Below are 20,079 nucleotides of genomic sequence, written 5' to 3' on the forward strand. Positions count from 1 at the left end.
GGGATAATTATGGAATGATTCACTCAAAGCTCAAATTGCGACTAAACGCGTAAGCGCGCTTTTAAAGACGCGATTACAGACCTCGTACAAGAACTGCATGTAGCAATTTGAACTCCGTAGAATTGTAGCAAATAAGATATTGTAGAAGATAAGATTAATATGTTATCGATAAAGCTATAAGCCGCGATCAGGCTGTTGAGCAGGTACCAGACATGATTTCGATAATATCCGTACAAATTGGTAAAATTAAATTTTATTATAATATAAAACAAGTCAGTTCTTGTTACCGTTCCGACATAGCATAATAGCGGCTATATAGTGTATACACAAATAATGATACATTACGTGATCACTCCCATCGACTTTTTCGCACTCTTTTGCGCTCTATTCTCGCGGAATCAGAGGCTTGATTATCCTGAGCTACTGGCTTCGGTGGCGGTACGGTCGGCGGTGGCGGCATTATCACAGAAGGTGGAGTGATCGTCTGCTCCCAAGTATGATCTGACGAAGCTCGAAACTAATGTAACAAACAAAATTGTTGAGACATTCGAAAAACATTTGCCGATTACTTTTGAACTTCATTCTTTAATACATCTTTCCGAAGTAAACGCGACTCACCTGAGAATTATACTGACTTCGGAAAGCAGCTTTCATAGCGGAGAGTCGATCACTACCAGGTCCGTGTCTCTCTAACTTTTTAACTACCTCACTGATATCCTTGGATGCTTGCGTTGACGATGATCCACCCTAAAATGTATAATTGCAGTTGTTTGATAAAATATGTAAGAATATTTATACAAATTGTGCGATTGTGATGCGTACCGAACTCGATGAATCAGGTCTGCCTCTGAAGCCAAGTCCGGCTCCACCGATATTTAAACTCTTTCCTTTCCCACCTTTAAACCTTGATTTCCTGAACCATGCGCTTTGCATGGCCAAATCCATTAAGCTCTTTGACACTTCTTGATTCGCTCCCTCCAAATTTCTTACTAAATGTCCGGCAAATTCCTTATCCTTTTCAGTTACAAGCGTATACGCTACACCTTTCTCACCAGCTCGTCCGGTTCTTCCTATTCTATGCGTATGAGTATCGATATCTCGCGCTACATCATAATTTACGACAGTCTTGATATGTGGAATATCCAAACCTCGTGCTGAAAAAAGTCACGCGATATGAATTTCATATATATATTTCATATATATATATATATCTCGAATGAAAGATATAAATAGTTTAACAATATTTAAAGATTTAATAATTACCGGCTACATCAGTAGCGACTAAGGTACTGACATCCTTCTTTTTGAAAGCTGTAATCACTTTATTTCTCTCGATTTGATCCATGTCGCCATGCAAAAGCAATACATCAAACTCTTTCAATTTAAGATTGTTGGCAAGTTCTTCTGCGTTTAGCTAAAATGTGGGGAGACAAATATTAGACATATCTCTTTAGTATTATATTATAGTTAGGAGTTTGTTAAGATTACAATTAGGAGATGGTTTCGCACCTTCTTAGTGACAAAAATTAAAAGACTGCCGGCACTTAGAAATTCAACCAAGTTTTGTAACAGCCAATTCCATTTTCCACTAGGATTATTATGAAACATGATAACGTGTTGCGTCACATCAGTATTGGCCTCGCCAACATCACCTTGCACTATTCTAATAGGATCTGTTAAAATGTCTCTAGCAAGCTTTTCTACTTTTTTTTTGAATGTTGCACTGAACAGCAATGTTTGCCTGTCAGGTCTCACATGGTTACATATGGATCGTACTTGTGGTTCTAGAAAAAGGGAAGAAAAAAAAGTAGTTTAGTATTGATTATTAATGCATATTTAGAGCTATATTGCAATTTGTTTACTCACCAAATCCCATATCAAACATTCTATCAGCTTCATCTAGAACCAAAAATGTAACTCTGGTTAAACTCGTTGCTTTCATTTTAACAAGATCGATCATTCTACCAGGGGTAGCGACCACAATCTCTGCGCCACTTTCCAGCGCTTTGCTCTGTTCCCATTTGCTACCGCCTCCATAGCAACAACATACTTGGATATTGTAAACCTTTCCGAATTTTTTCGCTTCTTGATAAATCTGAGATATATTTATATATAAGTTTTTTTTATTTCAAATGCTCATTATATAGAATCAAAATTATAATAAAATATTACTTGTTGAGATAATTCTCTTGTCGGTGCCAAGATAAGACCGATAGGGCCGTCGCCAGCTTTCAATTCGCGCTGATCCATAATATGCACTAGCATCGGCCAGATAAATGCTGCTGTTTTACCGCTACCGGTTTTTGCTATACCTATTATATCTCGTCCACTCAAAGCAGCGGGAACTGCCTGTGCTTGAATAGGTGTAGGTTGTGTGTATTCATTTTTACGAATAGTTTTCATCAGCGCATCATCAAAGCCAAAATGGCCAAAACTTGTAACGGGATTTGGCGGAGATGGTCCGGATACCTTTATACCCAAAGTTTTTTTCAAGTCATCAATCTGTTGTTTACTTAAACTTGCGATTTCTTCATGTACATTGTAAAAATTTTTGTCAAATGTTTCGTATTCTATTTCACTGTGATCAATTGAAGGTAGTGGATCAATCTCCTTTTTCTTTGGTGGTGCAATAGGATTACCATCTTCGTCGTATTCGATTTCTTGATCGGATTCTTCTTGTTGCAAGCCAGCAGTTGGATTCTCCTCCATATATCTAAGAAATAACACACAAAATCAAACTATATATATTTTTCTTATAAATATTTTTATACACAAAAAAATGAACAGCTATAACATCACATATATTCGCACAAAAATTGCACCTATAATAACTCTCCTCATCATCTTCCCCATCAATGTCTGCCCGAAATCCTTTTGATTTTTCTTCCTTACGATTATCACCGCATTCAGCTGCACAATTGTTTCGCTTCACTTCCGCATCAATGCCTGCCATGAAAGCATCTAAGGTATCTTCTTCGTCGTCGCTCTCCTCTTTCAGTGCAGATTTTTTCATCAAATCATAAGTGGGAGAACCAGGGGCAGGTATATATTCTAATGATGAACTCGGAGGTTCATCATCATCCTCGAAATATCTGATTTTACATAATAATGTTACAACAATATATTTGTTACCTTTTTTTATAACATAATCTTCAAAAATATCATTATTTTTAGAGTTATACTAACTCCTCCTCTGTTTTACTGCGTTTTTTAGGCATACCCCAACAAGCGGACAAAGCATTCTCTGTAATAGCACTCATTGTATGATAGCCTTGTTTACTCAATGTCGCGTTTGGCGGAGGTGGAGGTATATTAGTGCCGCTTCTTTTTGTCCCAGACATTTGGAAGCCAGCAAAGCCAAAGCCTTTTGGCTTGTTACCGCTTCCTCGATGATAACTCATTGTATGCGCTTTAACAATCAATCGAAACTAATTATTGCAAATTCTATCTCGAATATATACAAATCAATCAGAAATAATCGTTTGTGATTTCAACGATACAAGTAAAACGGCAATTAAATAGTCAACTTCTATTACGCAACACGACGCAATATTCGCAATGTTTTTGCCGTAGAAAACAATACGCTTTTGGCACTTTATTTAAAGAAATTTTAATCCTAATAATAGAATTGATTAAGGTTCTCGTCTAAGACAATACTTATTTAAGTTGACGTTTAAAGGTTAAAGATTAAAATGCTATTCAGCCGAACTTTGAAATATTGACATTGTGAAGTAACTTTGTCACTAAAACATTTCCGCTTTTCTTTCTTTACGCACAATAATCGTAGAAATTTAATTATACAATAACTACCTGTACGATCAGCAAATTCATAAATTTATACGCATTTAATCCGTAATAATCGAACAGTAAAATCTGCTGTCACAAACAACCACAACGTTGAACCATGAACTATGGAGCACAAATGCTAGCATAGCTATACGTTCCGATATTCACCAATATTAAAAATCTATAATTTACATCTGTACATACACTATAGATCAGTCCGTTTTTAGGTGAGGGAGCATATACAGGTGCCTTTACATGGCAGCGTCGAGCGTCTGCGCAGAAAACCATTACCGGTTCCATTGTGCAGATTCAGAAATTTATTGCCTATAAAACAATGTTACAAAATATTTTTAATGCAGAGATATATAATAAGATATATAAAACTGTATGTTATAAAAAGCATGCAAGAAAAGTTCATAAAAATTAATTCTTTAATGTTTAGATTCTAGCATGCATTGATGTAATAATATTCTATAATATATTAGTTTAAGAATAATAATAATACTATTATGTATAATATTAACGAATATTAATTTTAGTAAGTATTATATATTAGAATATTTAACTCTTTCTCTCTATCTTGTGTGACTTACCATATTTGTTGTTCGTCGTAAGAATAAGCTGGAATCTAACTCATTTTGAATCCTGCGCAGTGGCACCGCGCAGGCGGGAGCGTTGCGATTAACCACAGCCAATTATATCGATCCTGTGCCTAGGGTAACCAGCAACGATTAACCAATCAGAGAGTTCTATTTTGAATTAGCCAATTGGCGACGTGATCAATCGGGTACCACTCCGCGCAGGCATGCGCAATGGTTTTCTGCGCAGACGCTTGATACTGCCATGTAAAGGCGTTTTAAAGGCACTTCAAAAACGGGTCGTGAGGTTGTGACATCTTCTTTCTGGTTCAAGGTTTGAGGTTCAATAATTTGAAACTTTACTTATCTAACCTAAAAATGGATATACAAACTGTTAATACTCGAAGAAAAATCTTGAATCAAGTTGTTTGCAGTATTTTAGTAGAATGCGGTTATGATACGTGTGAGAAACAAGTATTAGAAACTCTCACCGAAATGTTACAGTCATGTAAGGAAAACTTGAAGATAAATTTAAATTTCTAACCTATTCGTATATACAATTTTATTCTCAAGATTGCACAAAATAATGCTAATGCTCTTTAAAAAAAAAAGAAAAAAATAAATCAATGAATAAAACAATGTATAAACTTCACTTTTTATATTTTTCTACATAATACATTTTTTAAATGTTATATTCAGTAATTACATTACATTCAGCTTAACAAGAAATGAGCTCTTAAACATCAAGATGATTTTTGAAGGATTGAAATTTATATATATATATATATAATAAAATATTTCTATTAATATTCAAAAATATTCTGACAAATTTCAACTTATATTCGATACTTTATTTTACAACTTATTGTATTGGACAGTAATATTAAATGAGCCAAGTAATTAAAATTATTAGAAAGCAGATAGCTGTTTAAAAAACTATATATTCTAGTTGGACTGCAAAAATATAAAATAAGTTAATAAATATGATAGATTAATTCATTGAGTTTAATTTTAAATGGAAGTGTAGAATATATTCCTTTTGTAACTTTCTATCCTTTCTATAACATTTTTGAATTTTGTAGAGATTTTTGTAAGTTTACTTATTTATTTCATGCACACAAAATATTCTTTATATTCTCACAAATTACAGTTATTGTGGAAACTGGAGCTTCAGCGAGAAATTATTGTGAACTTTCTGGGAGAACAGAGCCTCTTATAGCAGATGTGATATTGGCACTGATTAATATGGGCATGAAAGTAGATAATATAGAGACTTATGCAAAGAGACAAAACAGAACAGTTTTACCAGCACTTCAACAACAAACACAAGCCAAACAATTGAGTATCTTGCAAGCTGGTGTTAAACAAAGCCATCCAGCACATATACCAAATTATTTGCCACCTTTTCCTGATCCACATGCGTATATCAGAACTCCAGTGAGTATATTAATTATTATTATATTTTTAATTTGGTTGCAAACTAATTGTGATCGAAACAAATATTACATGATACATATAAATTTAATTCAATAATGGAAATATTGTAGACGCATAAGCAACCAGTAACAGAATATGAAGCAATAAGAGAAAAGGTAGCAACACAGAAACGGGATATTGAAAGAGCTTTAACAAGGTTTATTGCTAAAACCGGAGAAACACATAGTTTATTTCTCACAGAGGATAACAGCATGTTTCCTTGTAAGCAAATTATGTATGAAATTAACAAAAGTTTATTTTATTATATACCAATATATGTACAAGAATATTTTACACGAGTCTTTTGCTTTTAGTAATATCTTGTAAACCACAATTCCCAAGTTATATTTCTGCTCTTTTACCTCAAGATCAAATATTTGAACCAGATCCAGAATTTCAATTTGAACCAAATCCAGTGAAAAAGAAAAAAGAGCAAGAAGGAAAAGAGACAGAAGAAGGTACAAGTTCTTTTTAATATACATCACGTAATATGAAAGATATTTAGAATAAATATATAGTTCAAAACCAGTGTAATATGATGTGAACTTGTGTTTCTAGGAAATCAAGCACAAAGCGAAAATATGGAACAAAATGGTGAAACTGCTACCCAGCAAGATGTTATAGATAATCCATATTTAAGACCAGGAAAAATTCCTAAAAATAAAATCCCAAGTACAACACCTGGACAGCAGTCTGTGAAAAGAGAACCAGTCGAATCTTAAGTATTATATAACCTAATATTTAATGTAATATAATATAATATAATAATGTTACATTTTTTTTTTTATTTAATCTGTATATTATATAAAACATGAAATAAAAAGTAAAAATACAAATTGTGTATGTATATATAATAAAAATTACTTTTATTATAAATGTAGGATTACATAAAAGTATTTCAAGATACATTATTATCTATTGTTGAGAATTAATACGTAACATTCCATATCAGTTTTTAGACTTATCTACACTGTTACATATATTAGAAAATCACTATTGAAATATAAATTAGATTTTCTATTATATAGTAACATTGCTTAGGTCAATATTGCACATATTAGCACCTTACAAAGGAAAAGATACGAGAATATAAAGCCAAAGATACTGAAGTTGGTGTTATAATCATTGCATACAATTTATGTATAAAAATAGATTTTCCATTGTATTAATATAATTTACAGCTGCAAGAGCGTCTAAGTTTACTCTATCTGAAATATTTGATAATTTTGAAAACTGTATAAATACCTGAAAGATAAAACTTCTTTCTTAAAAGAAAAGCATATAATTATAATGAATAACAATATATTTTTTTAAAGAAAAAAATATATTTGCTTATAATTGATACTATATATATTTCATATTTGCCAAAAAATTTAAAAAAAATTAAATTTTATAAATTTATTTAAAAATATATTTTTAATACATTTATATACCAATACTAAGAACACTAAAAAAAAAAAGATAATTCAGATTATATATCCTTAGATACCTCTACTGTATATATAGAGCCATTTAATGTATTAGTATAGTAATTTTAAGTGTGATTATACTCATACTTATTTTGTAAAAATATAATATTTTAATCCAATATATTGCGCGTGTGTATATATATACATATATACACACAATATTATTTTATTCAATAAAGAGATATAAAAATGTATTTATAAATGGATGAACTTGACTTTCTTTCAGCATACACCTTATTAATTTCACAAAAAAATTTTTTATAACCTTGATTTATATATATGTATATTGGTTTATATATATTGATTTGTATATATATATATAATAAAAATATATAAGAAAAATAATGTTTTTCTTCCAAAATAATAAATTACGAGATCAAAGATTAATTTTTATTCTATGCTGCGTATATTCTCATAATTATAAAATTAAAAACTTTATTATATGCTAGATTGTTTCATTAAACATTATAAAAAGTAAGTTAACTAAATGCTATAACAATCATAAACAATGATAAAATAAATATCTGTTATTGCTGCTTATCTATCTGAAAATAATTGTGCGTGTAAAATATATGATTATTCATATTGCTTTCCTCTATAAAAACATTTTCATAAAAAAATTGTTATTAAATAAGCAAAAAATAAATCACAATATAAAACAAATAAAAAAATAAGATGATAAATGAACTTTAAAATATATGAAGCATAGTATGCAACACACCTAATTAGTAATTATTCTCTTGCAAAATTTATATATAGAAATATGTATATATATATATATATATATATATATATATATATATATATATATATATATATATTGTTAACACATTTTTAATATATTAAAATTATAGAAAATTTAAAATGACTAAAATCTATATATGAACACGAAGCAAAATCTTGCACTTGCTCTTCGTTACTTTCTTCATCTGTTATCATTTAATATTGATACCATGGCTGACGACGCACCCAGCGCAATTTCATACCGGAAGCGGTGCGAATCTTTATACTAGCACATTCGGCTGCACGTACAGTCTCTTTCACACTTTGCATGAGATTCTGAGCATTTCCGACAAGCATATCCGTCGCTTCCTGATCTTCTTCCGTACCTGTGTGTACACAGATATTACAAAGACAATTATCAGATTTAGATGAAAAAATAGTTTCTCGATACATCAATACTTGTTAATACATATAAATGTTTCTAAAACTAATTATTACTATATCTGTTACTAGACTTGTAAAATTATATTTGTAATGATTCTCTCATAAATAATCTCATGTACTAAATAGCATTCTCTCATCAAATAAAATGGATGAATAATATATAACTGCACAAATGTGATTTCTATGCTACTTGATATTCTACTGTAAGCTATTTGAGAATCTTCTCCTACTATAGCTACTTGAGAATCTATCGCATCACACTTCCTTCAAATGAATATATTATTAAGTGCTGAAGAATGAAAAAAGCTTTATTTATTGTGTAATGTGTGTAACTTACATGCAATGTATGATTAATTACTGCTCAAATCAGGAAACTAGATGCATATAAGTATCTAGAATGTATTTACTATGCATCTAACAATTTTATTTAAAAAAATGCTTTATAATTACTATGGCTCGAAACTTTTGTAGACGAGTTAGTTATATAAATAAAAATCATGTATATATAATTTTAGTAATGAAATATATGCGAGCGCTAGTAATTATGTAAAAGGTACATGCATAGATGAAAATGGAAACACATATATATATTTCGAAGCACAGACTGATGAGTACTCAAAGAAAATTTTCATGAAAGTACCATGAATCGTTTGAATTCGAGTGTCTGCTTACCATAATATATACAAATGATAAATCATGAATTGCAATTGTGACAATCGATAATAATGAAATATTAGATTGAAATATAACGATACACTGATATTTGACATGTAGAAAATATGGACAATAGTACTATATTGAATAATTTGCTATCTAAAAATTTGCTATAAATTTTATAATCCACTTACTGCAGCCAATCAATTCATCTACACCACGATGAGCAGACGTATACCAACGCGGCACATACCATTCAAAATTCAAATAAAATATCAAAATCATTAGCCTATTGTTTAATAAAGATTGCTAAGTTAATGTATTGTATTGATATGTAAATATAATTTGTCAGTTTATATCATATATATATATATAATATGTATCAACATTGGATAACAGTGTTTCATTTTTTCGCATTCCTCTTCAAGGGAAAAATAGGAGTCGCATGCACTTCGATGCTGTGTATCGCGCTATGTGGAAATCAATCGATATCAAATCTTTACAAGAACGAAATAAACGCCATCAAAGAGAAAGAGAGGTAAAGAGACGACATTAAGTACAAGTTTGCAACTTCTTTACCATAAAGCATCAGCTCTTCCCAGGTCGGAAGTGTCTCTATATGCAAAGGATTTAATTTTTTTCATTAATATAGTAATTCTCATACACGTTTCTGTTAAGCAATGTTTTGTCGAAAGATTACATTATCCCAAAGAGAAAAAATCATTTGTAAATATTTCTTAATTATTAATTAGCTTGGTATGATTTTTTGTATCGAGTATAACCAATGTAAAGTATAACAAATGTAAATAAGTAAGAGGAGGTATGAACTGTACCTTGTGCTCCGAGCATAGTGGCTTTTACCGTAGACAGTATCTTCAGTTGTGTTCCGATAGTGGGTATACGTTCGCAAACTTGAAGAAGATTCTAAAGAAACCATTAGATAAATATAAGATTAGATTCTTACATACAAATTCTATGGCGAATAACAATTATTTTAAATATTTTTAAATAAATATTTATAAATAAGGTAGTATTTCTATCATACCGTACGAATACGCTTGTCAGTGCACTCTCTGGCGAGTTCTTTCGCGAGACGCGTCACTTCTTGGGAAGCTTCTGCAATTGCTTTGGCGCACGCGATGAGATCTCGTTTATTACCACCTTCACCTCTGACCAGTCCTGATAATCTTCCCATTAATATAGCCATCTTTTTTGCTGCAGCAATAATCTCATTATCCTTGCTTGACCATTGTCGTACTTCTTGATGTAAACCATGGGCAGCCATCTATACAAGTATAAATATATAATTCGTAATTAATTTTGTGATTTGTATGGATGTATATTATCAAGATCTACTTATAAATCTTGCAAAAAATTCCCTGATCTTCCAGATACTTTTGTTCAAAATTCCAGGTAAAGAGAATATTTTAAAGATTTTTCATTTTTCTATCAATAAAAATTACAAAGAATTAAACAAAGAAAATATACATATAAGAAATAAAGAATATACATACATACATACATACATATAATATTAACATACATAATATTAAGATATTGAATATATATAAATAAAAATAAATGTGTGTGTGTGTGTAGTTATAATATATTTTCAGCATATAATATTCACAACTTGGCTTATCGGATTGCCAATTGTATAAAAACAAAATTATCAAACAGCGAATCATTTTTTTTTAAATTCCTCGAATTTCCATAAAATTCCATATAATTCCCTGATTTTTCTAAATAAAAAAGAAATTCCTGGTAATTCCAAGTTTTTCAGGGAGTAAATATCCTGATATAGAGGATGTCCGGAAAATCGTCCGCAGTATTTCGGGATAATTTAAAAATTTGAATTTGAATTTAAATTTAAAAATTTAAATTTGAATTTAAAAATTTAAATTTGAATTTAAAAATTTAAATTTGAATTTAAATTTGAATTTAAATTTAAATTTAAATTTTTAAATTTAAATTCAAATTTAAATTCAAATTTAAATTTTTAAATTTAAATTCAAATTTAAATTCAAATTTAAATTTAAATTCAAATTTAAATTCAAATTCAAATTTAAATTTTTAAATTCAAATTCAAATTCAAATTTTTAAATTTAAATTCAAATTCAAATTTTTAAATTCAAATTCAAATTCAAATTCAAATTTTTAAATTTAAATTTAAATTCAAATTCAAATTTTTAAATTCAAATTCAAATTTTTAAATTTGAATTTAAATTTGAATTTAAATTTAAATTTAAAAATTTGAATTTGAATTTAAAAATTTGAATTTGAATTTAAATTTAAAAATTTAAATTTGAATTTGAATTTAAAAATTTGAATTTAAATTTAAAAATTTAAATTTGAATTTGAATTTAAATTTGAATTTGAATTTAAATTTAAAAATTTAAATTTGAATTTAAAAATTTAAATTTGAATTTAAATTTGAATTTGAATTTAAATTTAAAAATTTAAATTTGAATTTGAATTTAAATTTAAAAATTTAAATTTGAATTTGAATTTAAATTTAAATTTTTAAATTGAATTTAAATTTAAAATTAAAAAATTTAAATTTTAAATTAAAAAATTTAAAAAAGGGATGCCAAGCGGACTATAAATTACGATTTTTTTAACATAAAAGTGGCTGTAACTCGAAAATGACTTAGTTGCAGACCTATGTTTATATAGCTCTTTTCCTTCTTTTTGGGTCCCGAATCACTTCCCGAAGTACTGTGGGCGATTTTCCGAACATTTTGTGATGATAAACGCAAGCTAAGCGGACAACATATTTCTTTTACCATTATCGGTTGATTGGGTTGAGGAGCATGCATAAACATTTCTTCCTCGTCATCTGTTTCGGGAGGAGGAGGCCTTGGAGGTGGAATATCGCCTCCTGGCAAAGGTGGGCGAGGAGGTGCCACTTCTGTACACAAGAAATAAATATAGCACCATAATAAAATCATGTAATATTTCCTCTTTTCCGAAAAAGGCGACAAGATGTGCAAAAATCTAGAACAATCTGTTAAACAATCATGTAGACAATCATATAAACAATCATAACAGAAAAGTTTTGTTAAAAAAATTGATCACACTAGATGTTATCTCGATCAGTAAATCTTTCTGTAAATAATCGTAATTAAAGTATAAGACAAATATATGCAAACTGTTGTAAATGTAATTTACAATCTTTACAATAGTAATGATATTATTTATTAAGGGCAACAAAAAATGATTATTTCATATAGATATTCTGTCTGTACATATTATTGAAGGAAAAAAAAGCAAAAGTTGATGATTATAAGAGCATGTAAATATGTTTAGATAATTACCATCATCAATATTATAATCGTAATAATCTGGCAATCCATGTAGCATTAAAAACAAAAATGCATCAGATTAAAATATAAGATAAATTGGACATGTTATAGGAAATGGTTCTACATGCATGTAACTATATAATTGCATTAACATCATGCTAATTAGATATAAAAATCAACATATCTATCAGTAATTGGTTTATAACAATAAATTATTATTAATCTAATCTAATAAGTTACTATTAATTAATCTAATAAGTTATTCTTAATCTTTCTATCATCATCATAATAAATATCAACTATATGAAGATAGAATAAAAGTCAAAAATTAATGTTCCTAATGTGCTTAAATTTATTAATGTTATCTGTAAGATGACAATAACTATGAATCATTGATATTATTGAGAATTATTATTGCAGAAAACTATACTATGTATGGATGATTAAGCAAAATGCAGCTTGATTTACTAAATATAAGATAGAAATTTATATTAAAAATATATCTTTTAGATATTTTTATACAAATGTAGAATGAAACTTGTATCATACACATTATACACTTTTATATCGCGAATAATATTATGTCCTTTTTCTAGATTTGACTATGTTATATATAACATTATAATCATGTTTGTAATATTTTGTTTAGTTATACAGTACGAGCTTTATCTTCAGCCATTGCATGCTTTATAATAGGAATAAATAAAAAGTTAAAGTACATGAAAAAAAAAAAACAATAATCATTTATAGCCCAAAAGAATTTTGTAGGTTACCTCCGTCGTGAATTGATTTTTCTAACTCGTTGTCAGAGGCCAGTTCTTGATATAAAAGATCGGGATTCTCTACTAATTGGAGCAAATATAATTAATCTCACATTGCTAATCTGACGTCGCAATAAATCATTCTTTTTGTCATTATTACTTTGATCTGCATTTTACATATGATACAAATGAATGTGAGAGAATATTAATGCAATGGATTTTGTCGATTATAATACAGCATGTTATGTATAGCTTCTCTTCATGAATAAATGAATTCTAATTGAAAAAATGTTATGAATGAAAGAGAGCAAGCATAAAAAACAGATTATATAATATATAATATGTATTATATATTTGTTTCTATATACTATAGACTTTTCATTAAATTATATTAATATACATTCAGTCTTTGTCAAATTTATTGATATAATTTTAAAGAAATATATTTCTGTAAAATGATATGAAAAACAATCTCTCATGCATAAATTATTTCATGCTGAAAAAGATACCTTTACTTTTGGAGTAATTATATTTGGTTGGAATTTGTTCATCTGTAAAAGATATATTAGATAGACTTTTTTCATTAATATATACTCCATAAATTGTGTATCTTTTATTTTCTAATGCAGTATTTTATATAATTTAATCTTATCTAATTAAAAATGATATTATAAGAAAAGAACTAGTGATTTAATTTAGCAAATAAAAATTTGATGATTTTAAACTAATATAAAATGAATATTTTATAATGCAAACATTGTATATCATGTATTTACATATCCACAATATCAGTATTTATCTATATCTATATATCATAATCTATCTTTTTTTATACTACATCTATAGAAATTATAGAATTATACAACAAATTATTGAAAATTAAAAATTATTGAAAACCAAATAATGAAGAAGTATCATTAAAGAAGTATCATAAATTAACCATTTCCTCATAAGAATGTTTCAATTATATGTTTTTTATGTATTAATTATAAAAAAATAATCGTATAATCACATGAACGTTTCCGTTTTAACTAGTAGAACCATATCTTTAAAAATGATTACTTATTTCTAGAAATATTCTCTCCATATTGAAAACTCACCATCATTAATATGTAACTGTGACATTTCCAGAGGCGGCACTAAATCTGGTTGAACTACAATGGCTTTACGAACTTGCCCGACATTGGCCAACAGCTAAGAAAAAACATAGCATTATTAAAAATATATTAAATTATATGTCATAATAAATTTATAGAATATACTGTTAGAATGAGATACGCACTGCACGATTACTTTCTCTCCAGCGTGATACTGCAGAACTGTCATTGATGTTCATCGCTACTAATTTAGCATCCTGAACCATTGGAGCAACACCTTTAATTAAACATGATACAATTGATTAATGAAATATCTTTATCTTAAAATTTTATATCTGTAAATTTTATTTCTTATTTTTTAATTTGAAATAGATTAAAATCAGTATGTGTTGTGTGTGTGCGTGTGCGCGTGCGTGATAAGACAAAAATATTTTTTTTATAAATTGTTCGTTGAAATTTGAGTTAATTTATAATAAACAATTGAAATTCTCTTATTTTTACACGCATATAATATATATTAATAATTATATTAATAAAAAAATAAAATATATTAATATGTTTAAATAGTACACTTACTGTTTTGAAGAATATCAGTAGCGTAATTTACTCTTTGTATGAAAGCCGGGTCTTCGCTATTGTCGCTTTCCTGTTTCGCTACGAGTATAACTCGATTCGCGAGACGCGCTATAGACGCCGTATTGTCGACCATCTTCTGCGGGAGCGCCTTGGCGATAGCCTCCTCACAAAGGAACGAGTGTTTCTGCATCTGTTCTTCTGAAGTTCTAATAAAATCGCCACTGTCAGTCGCCTCGTCGCACAATGCTCGCGCTCTCTGCATCGTCTCCGCATATTGTTGTCGCAAATTTTCAAAGTGCTCATCCGCAGCTTTACTGTCTGGATAAGTCATGCGAATTCGTCCGGCATTGATCAATTGCGGTGTCAGAGATTCCACTTGCGAGGCACTGGCAGCTAATGCTTCGGCCAATTTTTTATTCCCTCCGCTTCCTATATATATAACAATAAAATATTTATCTTTTTAGAAAAAAGAAAAAGAAAGAAAAGAGACAAAAAAATTCCTTACAAGAAAATGTATAGCAACTATTCTCATAACTTGTTATCTTTTAAAGAAATAAAACGATCTTTTTTTCTCTTTTTTTTATGCCATATTAAAAAAAACATACCGCCAGCCGCGACCATTCTTGCCGTCTTTGCCGCTCTATTCGAGAATGTCTGCAACGTGCATGTCTTATCGTTGAAGTTTTGATCGCGACCTGGTGTGCCCGCAGGTGCTAAAACGGCATCCGTGAATTGTTTCAGAGGTGTCGTGATGTCGATGAAATCCTCGACGACGCGAGACACGACGGCCTGTTGTATCCTGTTCTTTAATTCATAGAGCTTATGGGACAGCTGTCGGGCGACTTCCTGAGCACGTGGAGTATTGCCCTGACCATGGGCGCAGAAATCAGCAAGCTGATGTGACAAGTTGTCTACCTCATCACATAATTGCAAAATCTCCGCCTTATGTATACCTGGCAAACCTTCAGCCACCTATTTTTTTCAAACACAAGATTGTCGATGATAGCAAAAATTCCGATGCCTTTAAGGAAAATAATTTATACATAACAGAACGCCACAAAGGCATCGCGAATTTTCTCTCGATAAAAAGAATCTTCGATAATCTAGACTAGACATTGTGTAAATAGAATTTATTTTAGCAGGAACTTTAAACCTTTGCTACATTAAAATTACGTCTAGCTAAATTTAAATTTGTGAAATTTTAACTTTATAAGGATAGCAATTATCTAAAAATTCTGCTAAAATAAATTTCGTTAAATAATACATAAGAAAAAATTAAATTACTATTAATCATAAAACCACAAAATTGGACAAAATGCGCATTAAAACGCTTCGCGTAGCTCATCTGCCTACAATATTGATAATAGACATCATACATTGCAAAAACATAACTAAAAGTATTTACAAACTCACATTTGCTATAGGTTGCTCATTCTTTCTATGCGCAGCATTGAAGATATTAAGCATTATAGAGTGAAGATATGACTGATTTGAAATACCATATAAAAGAAATCGACGATAACGCGCTACTATATACTTATCATTTCATCATATATATGATTAATGTTTAATATGACCAAAAGAAAGAGTTATAAGGATTGATTATATCATACCTTCTTTCCTTCGTGTATTATTAAAGCTATAGCCCTTTTACCGAGTCCTTTGTCATCGTGCTGTGGATTTAGAAGCCATTTGTTCGCTTGTTCTAATCGACCCGCTACTGTATGCGCCGTCTGTGCAGTTCCCGATTTATCTGCTGCCACCAAAGCGGATGCTACCGAGCCGCGGAGTTCGTTCAATTTCTCTTTAATACCGCGAGCTAAAGCTTCTGCTTGAGGTGTAGTACCTTTATAGATATAGATAGAATTACTTAAGTCACATCTTGCGTGTGTGTACCGACATATATATATATATGTATATAACATTTTTATAATACACAATTGATGTAATATGTAAATCTTGTGAAGCTAGAATAACAACCTTTTTCGTTTTGACGCAGTTCGCAAAGAGCATCAGTCATAGTGACAATCTGAGAAGCCAATTTAGATATAGGTTCTGCTTGTGATGGAGGTAGATAACGTTCTGCCAAACGCGATGCTTGTTCTATTATTTGGCGAAGGCTCTTTTCTCCTACACCACCTCTTAAAGCCAGTCCGTCATCTAACCAATCGTAAGCTGCTCGTATTCTGGATTCTATAGCACTCTGAGCCTTTTTCAGCACCTTAATAACAATAAAATTATATTACAATTTACTATTTCAATAAGTTGCAGTCTCATACACTAAAATAAAACAACTAACAGTCAATTGATCTGCATCCCACTCCTCTTCATCATATGTAGTCAATTGCAACACTCGAATAATTTCATTCAATTCATCAGACATTCTGCCAGATAAGTAATTGCGATTTTCTGCCGCCTCATCCGCACCTTTTCCACCTTGTGAAATAATATGGATAAAAATCTTCATGGAGCAGATCAGAATAGGAGCAAGTGTTTTGACCTACAAGTCAACAATATTAATACAATCGTTCGACATGATAAGTCTGATATTAATCTTTATCACATTATAATATCATATATTTACTTGTTCTAAGCAGCGCACTAATATCTCTCTGTGAACTTGATGCGTTAGCTCCTTCTCGCGAGCGCTCACTTCTCTTGAGACCTTGCTGAGGCATGGACTTAAATTCTTAAGAAAATGTACCAGATCCTCCATTGTTTCAATAACTTCGGTAACAGCCAAATAATCTAATACACGTTTGCATTCTCGTATAATTTTCCGTACTTCACTCTCGTCAAAACAGAGAAGCAAGGAACTAGTGCCTTGCAAAATACCACGTGATCCTTCTATAAGCTTTTTCCTAAAATGAGAAATATATCATGAGTTTGTTACACATATCAAATTCGTAGTAATTTCATACAAAAGTTTCATAAATCGCACCTAGCAGGTCCAGAATATGGATCCTGTTTCAGCATGGCCGACGCTTCCTCCAAAAGACGAGAAGCACCTTCGACACGTTGCAGTGCCGCAGGCATGTCTTGTTTAAGCAATGCATCGTCGGATGAATTTATTGTTTCCTTTCCAACCTGTAAATAAAAATAAAAAGACACATAATATAATAAAATACAAAATTGAATACAGAATAATTTTTATTAAGAAAGTAAAAAAATTAAATAATATTATTAATATCCAAGTTTTTATTTTATATATAAACTCACTTTCACAAGGTTGGTCACAGCCATACTGACAGCCTGTACAGGCCGTCCCAAATCTGGCATTGCATTTCCATCTTCAGCTTCTTCATGTAAAATAACAAGTCTCGAAACCTGTAGAAGTTACAATAATTATCAATACAATTTTTAATGAGTATTTTGATCCAAATAGTTTTAAAATGCAAAAAAGTATACAAAAAATATTACTCTAATTTTAATTCATATAAATAATAAAATAATAACAATAATAATAATAATAATAAATATATAATAACATACATATATATTTCCTTAAGTAAAAATTGTCTGATTTGTACAGTCAAAAATAATTTTTCTATAATTTCTTGTACAATATTTGTTAAATAATATCTCAAGTTTGTAACATTTCCTATAATTATATATCACATATAAATATATTTTGACAGTTTAATTTCCATAACTCTCAAGCCCTTTTAATTATTTTCTCAGTTTTTCTAATTTTCAATTAATATACAATAAAAATAAAATTTTATAATTTTTGTCTTGTTAATTTAATTACTGCAATTATAACATAATTATTCAGGTACAACAAAATTTGCAGAATTTTTAAACTTATATACATATGTCTGCACATGTATTTTGTATTGAATTATAACTATCCCAGACAGCACACATGTCCAAAAGACATCTAAAAGACAACTTAAAGATGTCTTAAAGTACTCTAGACGTCTTTAAGACATCTTTTGGCCTTTTTGTGCTGTCTGGGATGTATATAAAGGTAATATATATATTTTTAATATGTATCTCTGAATAATAAATAAGTGATAAAAATATATGTATTTTTTAAGCAATATACAAAAGTATATTGAAATATAAAATGACAGTTGGTTTATTAATATCATAGTATATATGAATGTGTAGGATGCTTGTACACCAGTATGTCCTTTTTTGGAGATGTTGGACTAATAATGCAGGGAACATCTTTCTGTATACATATGCATCCAAGCTAAAGGGATTGAGTTTCATTTCGGAAACTGTAATATCGTCTGAAAGATGGATTTAGTAGCCCTGTCCTATATGCAGAGTATGATGTCATAGTTCTATATAAAGCATTCTAGAGATGAAATGAGAGGGTTACTCTGTAAATATGATTTGTGTGATAAATACGTTTGCCATCTACTCTGCCAAACGTACTATGTAGATTTTTATCACACAATACAATTAAACAATAATAATTATAACAAATAAATAAGGAGAATATGTTAAAACGATTAAACACAAAAGTTAAATACAGTATAGAATATGAACCATAATACATTTGTCATATAATAATATGATAGCTTATTTTATAATTGACAAGAATTTATTTATTTGACAAGAAATATATATTTCTAAAAATATATCTCAATATATATCATATATATCATATATATATATATATATATATATATATATATATATATATATATAATTTTTTTTTAATGGAGTTTTTCCATTATTAAGTTACGGTATATATTCCTTCTCTTTAAAATTTTCCGAAAAAAATCCTAAGATACAAAGATGTATTTCCCGATCGAAACAGTTTGAAGACGAGGAATATGGGTCTTGACACTTTAATTACCTGCTGAGCCACTGGTTCGAGAATACTCTCAATAGTTTTGGTATGGAAGACAGGCATTTTAACCGTTTCTTATTAAGATGTAAAAGAACAACAAGTAAAGAAAAGAATGTCGTTGCACTAAATCGTGAGAAATAACTCAAGTAAAAAACTGAAGACTTGAAGGATAATTAGGTAACACCCATCACGGGCAAGCACGATCCGTCAACTGCCGTCAGTGCCGTCACGTCCAAAAAAGACAGACGAATAAGCGCGAAGACAGTGCTGTAGATTGCCGACCTGAACCCCTTAGTAAAAGCTTATTATTATTCGAGGATAAAACAGTTTAACTTTACAATAAAAATTCTATATTGCGGGACATTATGTTCTGCTAAAATCGCAAATTTGCTGAAACATTGTT

The 20,079-nt window shown here is 29.6% G+C and overlaps 3 protein-coding genes across 4 annotated transcripts; 1 reads left to right on the top strand and 2 right to left on the bottom strand.

The window, feature by feature from the left end:
- Window positions 1–235: 235 nt before the first annotated feature.
- LOC145962377 (ATP-dependent RNA helicase DDX42) lies at window positions 236–3,966 on the bottom strand. Its single transcript, XM_083083439.1, has 10 exons — window positions 3,811–3,966; window positions 3,187–3,409; window positions 2,823–3,092; window positions 2,173–2,713; window positions 1,867–2,095; window positions 1,510–1,784; window positions 1,264–1,414; window positions 823–1,154; window positions 619–747; window positions 236–517 (listed from the first exon to the last, which is right to left on the bottom strand). The coding sequence occupies exons 2-10, from the start codon at window positions 3,399–3,401 to the stop codon at window positions 350–352; spliced, it is 2,310 nt and encodes a 769-aa protein (XP_082939565.1). The 5' UTR covers window positions 3,402–3,409; window positions 3,811–3,966; the 3' UTR covers window positions 236–349.
- Window positions 3,967–4,704: 738 nt separating this feature from the next.
- On the top strand, window positions 4,705–7,305 carry Taf8 (TBP-associated factor 8). The gene is made up of 5 exons (XM_083084077.1): window positions 4,705–4,872; window positions 5,515–5,801; window positions 5,912–6,062; window positions 6,155–6,298; window positions 6,399–7,305. The coding sequence occupies exons 1-5, from the start codon at window positions 4,743–4,745 to the stop codon at window positions 6,560–6,562; spliced, it is 876 nt and encodes a 291-aa protein (XP_082940203.1). The 5' UTR covers window positions 4,705–4,742; the 3' UTR covers window positions 6,563–7,305.
- Vinc (vinculin) lies at window positions 5,985–19,903 on the bottom strand. Of its 2 annotated transcripts, XM_083084075.1 has the most exons (19): window positions 19,683–19,903; window positions 18,089–18,196; window positions 17,811–17,956; window positions 17,454–17,730; window positions 17,169–17,369; window positions 16,850–17,090; window positions 16,483–16,715; window positions 15,475–15,841; window positions 14,870–15,298; window positions 14,479–14,570; window positions 14,297–14,390; window positions 13,706–13,747; window positions 13,209–13,280; window positions 12,448–12,474; window positions 11,917–12,041; window positions 10,176–10,415; window positions 9,964–10,054; window positions 9,710–9,745; window positions 5,985–8,418 (listed from the first exon to the last, which is right to left on the bottom strand). In XM_083084075.1, the coding sequence occupies exons 1-19, from the start codon at window positions 19,737–19,739 to the stop codon at window positions 8,249–8,251; spliced, it is 3,048 nt and encodes a 1,015-aa protein (XP_082940201.1). In that variant the 5' UTR covers window positions 19,740–19,903; the 3' UTR covers window positions 5,985–8,248. The 2 variants fall into 2 exon arrangements, with proteins under 2 accessions (XP_082940201.1, XP_082940202.1); XM_083084076.1 differs by lacking the exon at window positions 9,710–9,745 and having other exon boundaries at window positions 19,683–19,902.
- Window positions 19,904–20,079: the final 176 nt, after the last annotated feature.

The sequence above is a fragment of the Camponotus vicinus genome, unplaced genomic scaffold, assembly GCF_025532165.1.
Source record: "Camponotus vicinus isolate PSW18456_S1 unplaced genomic scaffold, iyCamVici1.0 SCAF_12, whole genome shotgun sequence".
In the NCBI taxonomy this organism is placed as follows: Eukaryota; Metazoa; Arthropoda; class Insecta; order Hymenoptera; family Formicidae; genus Camponotus; species Camponotus vicinus.

Excerpts from the sequence above, each read along its gene's own strand:
- Taf8 (XM_083084077.1), top strand. The coding sequence starts at position 4,743 with ATGGATATACAAACTGTTAATACTCGAAGAAAAATCTTGAATCAAGTT. Across the intron at positions 4,873-5,514 it reads CACCGAAATGTTACAGTCAT|TTATTGTGGAAACTGGAGCT; the intron begins GTAAGGAAAACT and ends CACAAATTACAG. Across the intron at positions 6,063-6,154 it reads GGATAACAGCATGTTTCCTT|TAATATCTTGTAAACCACAA; the intron begins GTAAGCAAATTA and ends TTTTGCTTTTAG.
- Vinc (XM_083084075.1), bottom strand. The coding sequence starts at position 19,739 with ATGCCTGTCTTCCATACCAAAACTATTGAGAGTATTCTCGAACCAGTG. Across the intron at positions 17,731-17,810 it reads CCATATTCTGGACCTGCTAG|GAAAAAGCTTATAGAAGGAT; the intron begins GTGCGATTTATG and ends TTCTCATTTTAG. Across the intron at positions 10,416-11,916 it reads AACCCAATCAACCGATAATG|ATGGCTGCCCATGGTTTACA; the intron begins GTAAAAGAAATA and ends ATACTTGTATAG.
- LOC145962377 (XM_083083439.1), bottom strand. The coding sequence starts at position 3,401 with ATGAGTTATCATCGAGGAAGCGGTAACAAGCCAAAAGGCTTTGGCTTT. Across the intron at positions 3,093-3,186 it reads CGCAGTAAAACAGAGGAGGA|ATATTTCGAGGATGATGATG; the intron begins GTTAGTATAACT and ends ATGTAAAATCAG. Across the intron at positions 748-822 it reads GACCTGATTCATCGAGTTCG|GGTGGATCATCGTCAACGCA; the intron begins GTACGCATCACA and ends TATACATTTTAG.